This window comes from Oryx dammah, unplaced genomic scaffold (genome assembly GCF_014754425.2).
Source record: "Oryx dammah isolate SB20612 unplaced genomic scaffold, SCBI_Odam_1.1 HiC_scaffold_16, whole genome shotgun sequence".
Taxonomy (NCBI): domain Eukaryota; kingdom Metazoa; phylum Chordata; class Mammalia; order Artiodactyla; family Bovidae; genus Oryx; species Oryx dammah.
The window spans coordinates 27,540,239-27,553,831 of NW_024070200.1; the positions used below are offsets into that span (position 1 = coordinate 27,540,239).

The window sequence follows — 13,593 nt, forward strand, 5'->3', positions numbered from 1 at the left end:
ATTTGATCCTCACAACAACCATTTAACAGATAAAGAAACAGATTTGCCCAAAGACATGTAGCTAGTAGGTGGTAGACCATGCACTCTTACCATGTTACCTCATTTATAACAACCATTTATTGAATGCTTAACAACATGCAAGCTTTATGCCTGGTACTTCCATACAATTTCATTTAATCTGCATGTCAACCCTGTGAAATTTGTATTGTACTGTAGTATAATATATATTAATACAAATAGCACTTTAAAATAGTAAACACTGGGAATTCCCTGGTGATCCATTGGTTAAGATCTGCCTGGCAGTTCAGGGGACTCAGGTTCGATCCCTGGTCAGGGAACTAACTTCCCATATGCTGCAGAGTGGCTAAGCCCTTGTGCCTCAACTACTGAACCTGTGCCACAATTAGAGCATCCTCGCACCGCAGTGAAAGATCTGCGTGCCATAACGAAGATCTGATGCACTCAAATACATAAGCTTTTCTTTAAAGGAAGCATTAAAAAAAATAGGAAACACTGTGTAAAATAGAAATTATTCATGTTTTTTAATGTCAGAATAGGTTGATTAGTTTGTATAAAAATCCTACTGTTTCTCTAATATGTGAGATAAATTTCAATGCTCATGCTGTTTTTCACAGTGAATTTTTATTCCTGGTCCTTAAATTTTTTCCTCTTTGATAGTCACAAGGTCGTTATGAGATTATGTTGAGTCTGCAAAACATACTGAATGGACTGGGAGCTGCTGCTACCCCTTGCCACAGGGATGTTTATAAAGCTGCTAGATCTTGCTTAACAGATAGATCCATGGCTGTTCGTTGTGCTGCTGCAAAGGTAAAACGGTCTAATAAGCAGAATTTGTAAAAATTAATATAAAGACAACTTAATCAGTTAATCCCAGTGAAAACACTAGTAACTGCTACATGATCTCAGAGCTGCTACCTTAGTATTGAGGTGAGACTGTCTCATTTTAACATATGAGGAAACCAAGGCCGCAAGGGCTATGTGCATTTCCCAGGGTTCTTATAGTTAGCAGCACATCATCAGAAGTGGGGAGGTCAAGCTGTCAGGCTCCTAAATATTCCTTCCATTCTCCTGTCCTTCCTCTCTATGGGTGGGTAAAATTTACCTGTAAGGTTTGTGTTGTTTGAAAGTGACCTTTGTTTTTATCATGCTTTCTTAACATAGTGGGTTAGACAGTTAGTGTTTATGTTGGGATTAGTCTCACAATTGCTCATAGCCAACAGATAGCTTCTAAAGACATTTTTCATACCCCACTGAATTAGAAATGGGTCTTTGTGGACACATTGCTTTTATAGCATAATTATTATGGCTTTTAGTAAGTATTCACTTGTCCCTGCAGTCATTATTTAGAGACTTTGGATTTGTGTATTCTTTTTGTTAGCTCTTGATAGGTTCTTCAACTTACATATCTGAGCCTGCTGTTTGTATTTTGTTTTTCATTAATTTCTATTTTTCCCAATTGAATAGTGTCTTCTTGAACTTCAGAATGAGGCTGTCTTTATGTGGAGTACAGACCTGGACAGTGTGGCCACACTATGTTTTAAATCCTTTGAAGGCTCCAATTATGATGTGCGGATTTCAGTTTCAAAACTACTAGGCACGGTGTTGGCTAAAGCCATAATTTCTAAACATCCAGGAGCAGGTAAATTTATGTAATTGTTTTCATAATGTCTTCCATAACTTTTTCCCTGTTGACTTAAACAAACATACGTAGCATTACTGCTACCCATTATTACTTCTGAAAAGGGGCAGAATATCATACAGATTTTAGTTTGGAAACATTCACAGTCCTCAGAGTTCATATTAAAACAATTCAGTGAAAGTTTGAGGAAAAACTTAAAAGAACTCTTAAATAAATGTGCTTTGTTCAGTCGTTGTCTTCCTCTACACCATGGCCTTTTTTTTTTTTTTTGGTGTAAGTTAATTGTGGAGTGTTACTCAGTAAGAAATAAGATCTGATTCTTGAGAATTTTTTTTTAAACTGTGTGCATCTGATTACATACATTTGGTTTGCCATCTTCTAGACTGGTATAAGGGAGCAATGATATAAATAATTCCAAACAACAGATACTTGAAATTTGCTATATTTGGACAGTTTAGATAAGTTTCCAGGGATTTATGGAATCTTTTAAAGTTACTTCTTGAGAACTTAAGGGTTCATACCTTCATTTCCCTTGTCCATTCATTGTCCCACTTGCCTAACTATTTCATACCTTCATCTTCTCCTATATTACTTTCATTTGATGGCCTATCTTCCATAGGCTCTCCCTACTAAATCTACCACCTTCCAACATCTGTCTGCATATGCTCCACAGTTATCAAGACTTTTCCCCTGTTATCAAGATGAATTATCTTCTGTTAAAGCCTTATGTTCAGTATGTGTTAGAGCTCATCCGCTCACCTGCTTGAGGATATAGCTGTAGGAAGTCTCCCCTCTCCTACATCAACTTTTCCCTTTCTGTTAGTTCATTCCCTATAAAACATGCTTTTCTCCCCCCTCTCATCTTTATTTTATTTTTTTTTCCCCTCTCATCTTAAAAAAAATTTTTTTTTTCTTGTGTCTTCCCAGCCAACTGGAGCCCCATTTCTCTTGCCTTTGTAGCAGAGTTCCTCAGAGAGGTTCTTGATACTCAGTTTTTAGTTTCTCTCTTCTTTGAAATGCACTTCAGTTAAGATTTTTCCCCAGTTGTCTGTCAAAAACTATTTTTGTTAAGGTCATCAATGACCTCCATGTTCATCATTTATTCAATAAATAAACAAGTATTTATTGAGGACTTATACCAGGCCATGAACTGTTTTCAGCATGTAAGAGGTGTTATTGAACAGAACAGATTAAAAGGCCCTAACCTTTGCAGCTTCCATTCTAGTTTTTAGTCACACTAAGCCAGTGGGCAGTTCTCTGCTGTCTTACTTGACAGCAGCAGTCAGCTTTCAGCAACATTTAACTCAGTTGATCTTCCTCTCATCCTCTTTTCACTTGCCTTTTAGGGCCTCATACTGCCTTAGTTTTCTTTCCTCCTCTGTAGAAATTCCTTTTCAGTCTTTAATGATTCCTTATCTTCTCAAAGAAGTCACCCGTTACCTAGTCCTTGATCTTCTCTTTATGTGGGCTCACTCTTGTGATCCCAGCCAGTCTCTAAGCTTAAATACCATCTATGCATCAAAGATTCCTGGATTTATGTCTTTAGCCCACACTTCTCTCCTGGACACTGAACTCTCATACCTACCTGCCTGTTTGAAATCTCTGTTTGAATGTCTATTTGATGTTTTGACTTGTCCCAAGTGAATGTTTGATTTCCCCTCCCCCATACGTACACGTCTATTCCTGCTCTCCTTGCAGCTGCAGTCTTGCTAATCTGAGTTGATGACAGCTTCATCCATGCAGGTATTCAAGCAGCAATTTGGAAAGTCACCTTGAATCATCTCTCTCACACTCAATACCTATTCTGCTTATCAATATTAAAACTATCTATACTTGGGGCTCCATGGAGAAGTGGCTTATATGGTTGGGGCAACGACAGTCTGAGAATGAGCCTGGGACATCTTGTTGTGCCAAAAAAGTAAGGGACATCCAATGGCCAGCTTTCTGAAGACACTTCCTCTGGTCAAATCCAAGACGATATTAGAATTAATAATGATAGAAATAGATTATACCATGTTAAATAAAAAAAGGAATCTATGAGTCCGTGATGAAAATAAGTAAATAAAGGAGAAGGGAAAGGTCTATTTTTACAGTGGAATGCCAACCAAAAAATTTAGAAGTAATGAATGTTAGATAATGACCTTTTGCAGTCATTATAGGAACAGTTCATGCAGGTAAGAGTCTTCAGTGCATTCTGAAATGGGTTAGAGTGTATTTATACTGTAAAGTATCACTACACAGGTGGCATAGTGATAATAAAGAGAAAAATGGCATTTTACAGTTGATGAGATTGACAGACACCTGTTTCATGTATTCAAAGATAATACCACCAATATAGGAACAGACTGATATCAAACCTGACATTCTTTCTGATATTATGTATCGAGAAATCTTACAGCATTACTTACACAGTTGAGAGCTTTTCTGTAACTACAACTAGCCGTATATGTAGGCTTCAAAAACGAGAAAGTGATAAGGAAGATATGGAAGCTAGGAGAAGGGTACATGAGAATTTATTTTACTCTTGCAGCTTTTTTGTGATTTTGAAATTTTTTCTAATAAAAAATTTTAAAATTATATAAGTATGTATACCAAGACTCCTGTTGTAACTACCTTGATCTAGCCTGTTATAAGCTACCATTACCTCTTGGTTGTACTACTAAATCCTCCTAATGTTTTGTTTTTTTTCTACCTCCACCTTTGCCCCTCTATAGTCTTCTCTCAGCACAGAAGCAAAGTGACAGATGCTGTTACTGCTTTGCTTGAGGGTCTCCACTGGCACCTCACTTTACTCACATCATCATTATAATAATTGACAAGGTCCTGTATCTTCTGCTCTTGCACCATCCTCACACCCTGGCCTGTCTCCTACCAGAGAACTCACTGCACATAAAAGATATCTGCTCTATTTTTTTGTGTGGCTTTTAATCACTGTCTGACATACTATTAATAGACACTTCGTCATTTGTTATATTTATTCTTGTCTCTCTTCTAGAATTTATGATCTGTGAGGGCACGGATTTTGTACTGTTCACTAATGTTTCTTTCCATGTACCAGTATAGATTTTCATCTGTGTCATCTTTAGGCTGAGAAATTTATTTTTTGTTCATCTTGACTTGGATTCAGTTCAGTTCAGTCACTCAGTCGTGTCCGACTCTCTGTGACCCCATGAACCGCAGCATGCCAGGCCTCCCTGTCCATCACCAACTCCGAGTTTACCCAAACTCATGTCCATTGAGTCGGTGATGCCATCAAACCATCTCATCCTCTGTTGTCCCCTTCTCCTCGTGCCCTCAGTGTTTCCCAGCATCAGGGTCTTTTCAAATGAGTCAGCTCTTCCCATCAGGTGGCCTAAGTACTGGAGTTTCAACTTCAGCATCAGTCCTTCCTATGAACACCCAGGACTGATCTCCTTTAGAATAGACTGGTTGGATCTTCTTGCAGTCCAAGGGGTTCTCAAGAGTCTTCAATACCACAGTTCAAAAGCATCAATCCTTCTGCGCTCAGCTTTCTTTATAGTCCAACTCTCAAATCCATACATGACTACTGGAAAAACCATAGCTTTGACTAGATGGACCTTTGTTGGCAATGTAATGTCTCTGCTTTTTAATATGCTGTCTAGGTTGGTCATAACTTACCTTCCAAGGAGTAAGCATCTTTTCATTTCGTGGCTGCAGTCACCATATGCAGTGATTTTGGAGCCCCAGAAAATAAAGTCAGCCACTGTTTCCACTGTTTCCCCATCTGTTTGCCATGAAGTGATGGGACCGGATGCCATAATCTTAGTTTTCTGAATGTTGACTTGGATTAACATAAGTTTATTTTGCCACTGCCTATGACTTATGTTGATAATGAAGATCAGAGCTTGTGACCATCATTTTTTCAGAAGAATGAAAGGGTGAAAAAAAAATTTTTTTTAAAGGAGATACTCACAGGGAGAAACTAAACTGTGTCAAACTACAGACAAACTTAAAACATTCTGCCTAGCTAGCCTCTTAATTATTGCAGCCTATCCTGGAATGTGAGGTCAAGTGGGCCTTAGAAAGCATCATTACGAACAAAGCTAGTGGAGGTAATGGAATTCCAGTAGAGCTATTTCAAATCCTGAAAGATGATGCTCTGAAAGTGCTGCACTCAATATGCCAGCAAATTTGGAAAACTCAGCAGTGGCCACAGGACTGGAAAAGGTCAGTTTTCATTCCAGTCCCCAAGAAAGGAAATGCCAAAGAATGCTCAAACTACTGCACAGTTGCACTCATCTCACATGCTAGTAAAGTAATGCTCAAAATTCTCCAAGCCAGGCTTCAGCAATACATGAACCATGAACTTCCTGATGTTCAAGCTGGTTTTAGAAAAGGCAGAGGAACCAGAGATCACATTGCCAATATCCTCTGGATCATGGGAAAAGCAAGAGAGTTCCAGAAAAACATCTATTTCTGCTTTATTGACTATGCCAAAGCCTTTGACTGTGTGGATCACAATAAACTATGGAAGATTTTGAGAGAGATGGTAATACCAGACCACCTGACCTGCCTCTTGAGAAATCTGTATGCAGGTCAGGAAGCAACAGTTAGAACTGGACATGGAACAACAGACTGGTTCCAAATAGGAAAAGGAGTACGGCCAGGCTGTATATTGTCATCCTGCTTATTTAACTTATATGCAGAGCACATCATGAGAAATGCTGGACTGGAAGAAACACAAGCTGGAATCAAGATTGCCAGGAGAAATATCAATAACCTCAGATATGCAGGTGACACCACCCTTACGGCAGAAAGTGAAGAGGAACTCAAAAGCCTCTTGATGAAAGTGAAAGAGGAGAGTGAAAAAGTTGGCTTAAAGCTCAACATTCAGAAAACAAAGATCATGGCATCCGGTCCCATCACTTCATGGGAAATAGATGGGGAAACAGTGTCAGACTTTATTTTGGGGGGCTCCAAAATCACTGCAGATGGTGACTGCAGTCATGAAATTAAAAGACGCTTACTCCTTGGAAGAAAAGTTATGACCAACCTAGATAGCATATTCAAAAGCAGAGACATTACTTTGCCGACTAAGGTCCATCTAGTCAAGGCTATGGTTTTTCCAGTAGTCATGTATGATGTGAGAGTTGGACTGTGAAGAGGGCTGAGTGCCGAAGAATTGATGCTTTTGAACTGTGGTGTTGGAGAAGACTCTTGAGAGTTCCTTGGACTGCAAGGAGATCTAACCAGTCCATTCTAAAGGAGATCAGCCCTGGGATTTCTTTGGAAGGACTGATGCCAAAGCTGAAACTCCAGTACTTTGGCCACCTCATGTGAAGAGTTGACTCATTGGAAAAGACTCTGATGCTGGGAGGGATTGGAGGCAGGAGGAGAAGGGGACGACAGAGGATGAGATGGCTGGATAGCGTCACTGACTCGATGGACTTGAGTCTGAGTGAACTCCAGGAGTTGGTGTAGGACAGGGAGGCCTGGCGTGCTGTGATTCATGGTCTCAAAGAGTCGGACACGACTGAGCGACTGAGCTGAACTGAACTGAAGGATTGACTGAGAAGTTTTAATAAATATTAGCTTTGATTTCTTTAGAGACTGAGCATGTAACAAAAGTTGTAATTGATAATTTTTAAAAAACCATGATGTGGTGGTTACTTTAAAGTTTCATTAAGAGTTATAGAGCATTTAGAAAGAGAAAATTATGATTTTTGGCCTTTTTAGTATTTCAAAAGAATTTTCAATGTGTTGTATAAGTGTTTTCTATTTATTTATTTATTTGACTGTGCCAGGTCTTAGTTGCGGCATGTGGGATCCAGTTCCCTAACCAGGGATTGAACTTGGACCACCTGCACCGGGAGCATGCAGTCTTAGCCACTGGACCACTGGAGAAGTCCCTATAGCATTTTCACTCTTGGAGAACTAGGGCGGTTTATTTATGTTTCCCCTTGTTTTAGAAGACTGTTAGCCTTTTAACTTGAGGGCAAGAGAGCAGTAGGTCATAATCTCAAAGTGGCATAGACTTTAAGATGTCGTTGACATGGTACATCAGAGTCCATTATGATTTGGCCTCTGAACACGTTTGTGACTTCATGTGTTACTGTGTGTAATGTCCTGTAAATTCTGCCTTTTGTTTTATTTTTAGTTTTATTTTCCTTTCTGTTAACGTGCTATTCAAGATCATGCATTAAAATTTAGTCTGTAAAACAAAATTACATGTTTTGTTTTGTTCTTTGTTATAGCAGCCTCACGTCAGAGCATTCGCAGAGTATCACTGGAGGAAGTTCTGGAATTACTAGGAACAGGGTTTCTACGTGGGAGTTCAGGATTTCTTCGAGCCAGTGGAGATATGCTGAAAGGAACCAGTTCAGTCAGTAGGGATGTTCGAGTTGGAGTTACTCAGGTTAGAATCACAAACCAGTATCTAAATGTAATTCTCACCTGCCCGTGATGAAAATTTTAGTATCTGACTCCAGGCAGAAGTGATACTGTGCTAGGTCATCACTTACGCTCTCATGTTTATAAATAGATGTGGTGAGGCCAAATACTTCATAAAAAAGCTAGATTATAAGTAAGAGAAGCCTGTTTATACAAAGCCAGCTAAATAGGCTATTGCAATGTATTTTCAGTTTGTAATAATGGGAGACTTGTTTATTTCCTTTGAAACATAAATATTTTTTTGTTTGTTTCCAAGCCTTGGGCTTCCATGTGTCTTGTGTTTTCCCATGTGTTTTTGTGTGCTTATAGAGTTCAGATTTAAGCTGTTAGGTACATGATATTCAGCGTGGGCAATATTATATTTCTATCTTATATGGTTTCTACTTCTAAATAAAGATTACAGAATTGTAATTTCCTTAAAGGCTTAAATTCTTGGTCCTAAACAAAACTTAAAAAGCTAAACCTTGGGAAGAGGGTCTTTGAATAAGAGAATATAGAGGTCTTTGGATTCTTTCTTTGAATTTTCTTATTTTCTAAATGTCATTGTGGTTCAAAGTAAACACACACATATATGTTTTTTTAATTCACATATAATCCTCATCGTTTTATACTGTATGATATTAGAGTTCATGAAAATATAAAATGTCCCAGCATAACTGTAAACTGTTTTTAAAAAACAGATTACATGAGATAACTACTCTCCGTATCTCTAGAGTAAGGCAAACCATTAACATTTCATGAAGATAAAGAATAGTAATTCATCACTATAAACTTTCTTTTCCATTTTCTAGAACTGAATTCTCTTAGAGTTATGGTATTAGACCATAGTTAATTCTTACATTGTGTTTATTTGTTTGATTTGGGTTTTCTTCTTCAGAATGTTAAAGAGCTTGAATATTTTGTTCAGAAAAGTCACAGGCAAGTTTTACTGATTAGCTAGCTACACTGGCTGTCCTGAAACCTTGCAAGTCTGACCAAAATAAAACACGGGCAGCATAAATGAAATCTCAGTTGAAAGACTAGGTACTTCAATTTTGGCTTAACAAGCAAAAAATTGTACAGTATTTATATAGCTAAAGTGGCTACATAAATGAGGAAAAACTAAAAAACATTAATAAATTCTGCATATTTCATGGAAGATAAGACATTAATATAGAATTGAAATTATTTCATTTTGAAGATAAAACTCATTTCTCTTTTTTAGGCTTACGTGGTATTTATTTCAACACTAGGAGGAGCATGGCTAGAGAAAAATTTTGCTGCCTTTCTTTCTCATATCCTAAGCCTGGTTTCACAGTCACACCCTAAGGCCACCCAAACTCAGATTGATGCTGTCTGCAGTCGCCGTTGTGTTTCATTTATCCTTCGAGCTACTGTTGGAGGCCTTCTTGGAGAAAAGGCTCAAATTGCTGCTGCTAAGGATATTTGCCAGGCTATCTGGAAGTTAAAGAAAGTTATGGGTATGGATCTCCTAAGACAGTCTGTTTTAAAACAGTGCTAAAGAAATTGTGCCTTTGGAAAAACTGGACTGGTATATAATTATGTTAATACAAAAGAAGCTACTTTTATAATACAGGTCAGTTTTTTTCAGAGTAGAGCAGTCTATGATAGATGAGACATAAATTATCTAACTTGATAAGAACTATTATATAGATGTCCTGATCTTAGAGGATGGTGGGTAATAGTTCCTTAGAATTCATAGTCTCTCTATACAAGTTAAGATACATTCTTCTTTAAAACAGTTAGTTCATCTCAGTTCTTTTACTGTCCAAAGTCCACTCTGCTTATGGAGTTCTCCCTTTCAGGGCCACTTGCTAAAAGAGTGATAAGGGATCTATAATCAGCTTGCTTGAACTAAATTGGTTATATTAGTTCAGTTCTTTCTCTGTAGATGCAAGTCCTATTTTAGTTACTGCCTCAAGGATTTCATATATATCAAGTGGAGGTATTTTTTACCTTTATATGTTTCTACTCCTAATACCTATTGCCTGTAATACATTTTAATAAAACAGCGATGCCTAGTTAATTTTCCTATTTCTATCAGATGCTGTAATGAGTGATGGTAATTTGGAAACCCGGCTTGGCTCTGCAGATGTAGCTGCCAGCCAGCATATGCTGGTGTGTGCTTTACAAGAACTTGGAAATCTCATACACAGTCTCGGCACCACAGCTGCACCTTTGTTACAGGATTCCAGTACAGGTACCTGTTGTTTGTGACTAGTCTGAATACTTTGTTTTCACTTTTCCTTTTAGACAACTTTTCTCTAAGAAAGAAAAGCTCCTTCATATCGCTCATTTATTATAGATTTATTAGGGTCATTTTACAAGATACGTATAATCAAGATTATATAAAATATGTATATATTTGATTTTTTTTTTTCCTTTTAGCTTTTGTAGCTAAAGGTTGTTCTCTAGGTCTCTTCTTTACTCTAACCCCCTTTCTGGAGATATTTAAGATAACATGGAAAAATGGAGAAGTAATCCTGAACTTATATCTTTCATCTGCAGTGAAAGTATTAGTTTCTATATGGTACATGTAATTTACCTCCTCAAAGGTCTTCTAAGCATTCTCTTTTCTTTCTCTTTGAAAATTATTGAGAGATAATTCACATACTATAAAATTCACTGGTTTAAAGTACACAGTTCAGTGGTTTTGGCGTACTCACAAAGTGGTACAAACACCACCACTGTCTAATTCCAGAATGTTTTCATCACCCTAAGAAGTCCTAAATGACCCATTAGCAGTCATTTTGCATTTCCTCTCCTTCAGCCCTGATAACCAGTAATCTATTTTCTGTCTCTGGATTTGTCTGTTCTGGACGAGATTTAATATAAATAGAATCATATAGCATGAGGCCTTTTGTGACAGGCTTCTGTTATGTAATTACTATTAAAATCGTCTTTAATGGCTTTTGTCCTTGGACTGTGATACACAATTCCTGCTGCCTAGAGCTTACATTATATTTGGTTTGTATGCAGTTTATTGTAGGGCATATATTGGTTAGGTAGCAGTCGACATGAACTTTTACACGTTATGATGAAGATATATGTTGAATTGTAGCAGTACAGACTTTCTCCTTATTGGTGGTAGCATTTGCATTTCATTGTCTTCATAGTGGTTTAGTAGCCTTCTGGGACCTAGTGAAGCCTTGATTTTGTTCAGCATTTTGTTCTCAGGTAAGAGCAATATGGTGGGTAGGGAGAATACTAATTACATAGATAAATATACCAGAAAGGACTTAAAAGGAAGCTGACCTAAGATGTGACATTTCTTCTCAACATGTTTTTGTTATTAATTTCTAGTATCACATTAATGATCTCAGATCAAGTAAGCAGAACATTGGCTTATTTAGGAAATAAAACTTTCCTTTGCCTACTGACTTAATTTAAGCCAATTTTCATGTGATATATTAGTAGAAGTAATTCTTAGGTACAAAAGATTATAATTATGTATCACTTAATTTTTAAAATTCTGACTGGCTTTTGATAAAGATAATATATATTAAACCCATGTGGCCGCTTACTCTTTTTGCTCTTTGATGACAGCTTTATTTCTGTAGCTGAGTCATTGTTTGTTTATTCCATCCTTGCAGGCATCCTTGACAATGTCATTTCAGTTACCGTTCATCCTAGCATTTCCGTTCGACTAGCAGCTGCATGGTGTCTGCACTGCATTGCTGTGGCACTGCCTTCCTACCTGACACCACTCTTAGATCGGTGCCTCGAAAGGCTTACTGTGCTTAAGTCTTCACCTGAAGCAGTGACTGGCTTTAGTTTTGCTGTGGCAGCTCTGCTTGGAGCAGTGAAACATTGTCCTCTAGGAATTCCTCATGGAAAGGGCAAGGTAACAATTTCGTTCTTCATGTATGATAGTGACATTTCAAGCATTTCCTAAAAGCCATCATTGTCTTCCTGTGTGTCACCCAGGAAGAACCATTCAAGACAGGTTTCTGAGCTATCAGCTATGCTACTACCTAGTATTAAGTATCATTAATGTAATAACTGTGAAAAATGAAGGGATGGTTAAAAATATCATATCCACACTTAAACAGGAGTTGGTTTTAGTGCCTTTTGTTAGAAATACCTCCAGTTAGTAAGATACTTTGTCCCTGAAGGCTTTTTTCTTTTGGGGGGGGGGTTATATATTCAGCTCTGCCATTCCCTTCTCCAGGGTATCTTCCCGACGAAGAGATCAAACCTGGGTCTCCCTCATTGCAGGCAGATTCTTTACCATCTCAGCCACCGGAGAAGCCCATATGTGTCCTATAAGCATACATTATCCATAAATGTGAAATATCCTATTTCTCCATTCTTTTGTTTTAAAACACTATTTCTTAGACTTTTAAAATGTAATATTTTAAATTAATCCCACTGTATTGTGAAACTGCTTCATTGTGAAATTATTGAATACTTTTAACTATGGTTATATAGTATACTACCTCTGGAAAGACTATTATCAGCCTCAGTAGTGTGCAGAACTTTAAAGTGAGTTTCCTGTAATCAAATTTTCTTTAAAGTAAAAGTCAATTTAAATTTTAGGCAGCTTGAACAGTTGTACAATGTTTTCATGTAAGCTCTACAAAGAATTTCAGGGTTGCTGTGTACAGTCTAATATACCAGTGTTTATCCTGGGAACCTGACGTTTTCTTCGTTGCCTTTATGACATTGTCCTATGGTTTAGTGTATGTGAATGATTATCTTTTATCCTTGTGCTTTCATTATGTGTAAGAATTAATTTTTCAAGAGATTGTTATTATTAGTTGCTATCATTTGTCATTACCTATAAACTGACATACTTGTTTTTACCGTTTTCTTCTATACATCAATAGATTATTATGGCGTTAGCAGAGGATTTGCTGTGTTCTGCTGCTCAGAACAGTCGCCTTTCAGCTCAGCGCACACAGGCCGGATGGCTGTTGATTGCTGCGCTGATGACCTTAGGTAACAGTTTTGTGGAGGGCTTATAAAACTACAAACTACATGGTGTTTTCTGAATATAAATATTCTAATGTATGATTTTATAAGACTAACTTAAAGTTGGATATATACCAGAATTTAAATATTCATATAAAAATTTTTCTCCTAGCAGTCACCGTAAGAAACCATATACTTATTTTATCTAATTCTCAGAATGTTTTCAGATGTCTTTATTTGAAATTCTCTTTAAGACCAGTTTATGAGCCTTAGTTAGGATAAGCCAATTTGATCAGCTTTCACACTTAACTCTGGTTTTTCCAAAAATCATTCATATCTATCTTCACGAAAAAAATTTTTCCACAATTTAAAGATAGGCAAGAGAACATATGATAGCCCATGAATCCAGTTCTGTAATTGTTCTGAGAATCAGTGACACTAATAAGGTGATTACATTGATGAGGATAGGGCACGTTTAAATTATATTTATTTAAAAATTAGTAATTATTTTATGAGCATGACTATTATATTTACATCCAATAACTTTAAAACTGAGTTTTATGACTTTATTAAAGCTATACTCTAATTTTCTTTTTATACTTGTTTGG

The 13,593-nt window shown here is 37.2% G+C and overlaps 1 protein-coding gene across 7 annotated transcripts in view; it reads left to right on the forward strand.

Moving 5' to 3' along the window:
- The window catches only part of HEATR5A (HEAT repeat containing 5A), a 97,830-nt gene that overhangs the window by 21,052 nt on the left and 63,185 nt on the right, over positions 1-13,593 (forward strand). For 5 of the 7 annotated variants that reach the window (XM_040257161.1, XM_040257165.1, XM_040257168.1 and 2 more), the window contains 7 exons: positions 679-828; positions 1,486-1,660; positions 7,876-8,036; positions 9,276-9,531; positions 10,116-10,271; positions 11,665-11,915; positions 12,901-13,012. In XM_040257161.1, coding sequence (XP_040113095.1) covers positions 679-828; positions 1,486-1,660; positions 7,876-8,036; positions 9,276-9,531; positions 10,116-10,271; positions 11,665-11,915; positions 12,901-13,012 — 1,261 coding nt within the window. The remainder of the gene's footprint in view (positions 1-678; positions 829-1,485; positions 1,661-7,875; positions 8,037-9,275; positions 9,532-10,115; positions 10,272-11,664; positions 11,916-12,900; positions 13,013-13,593) is intronic. The other 2 variants (XM_040257167.1, XM_040257166.1) reach the window with 1 other exon arrangement.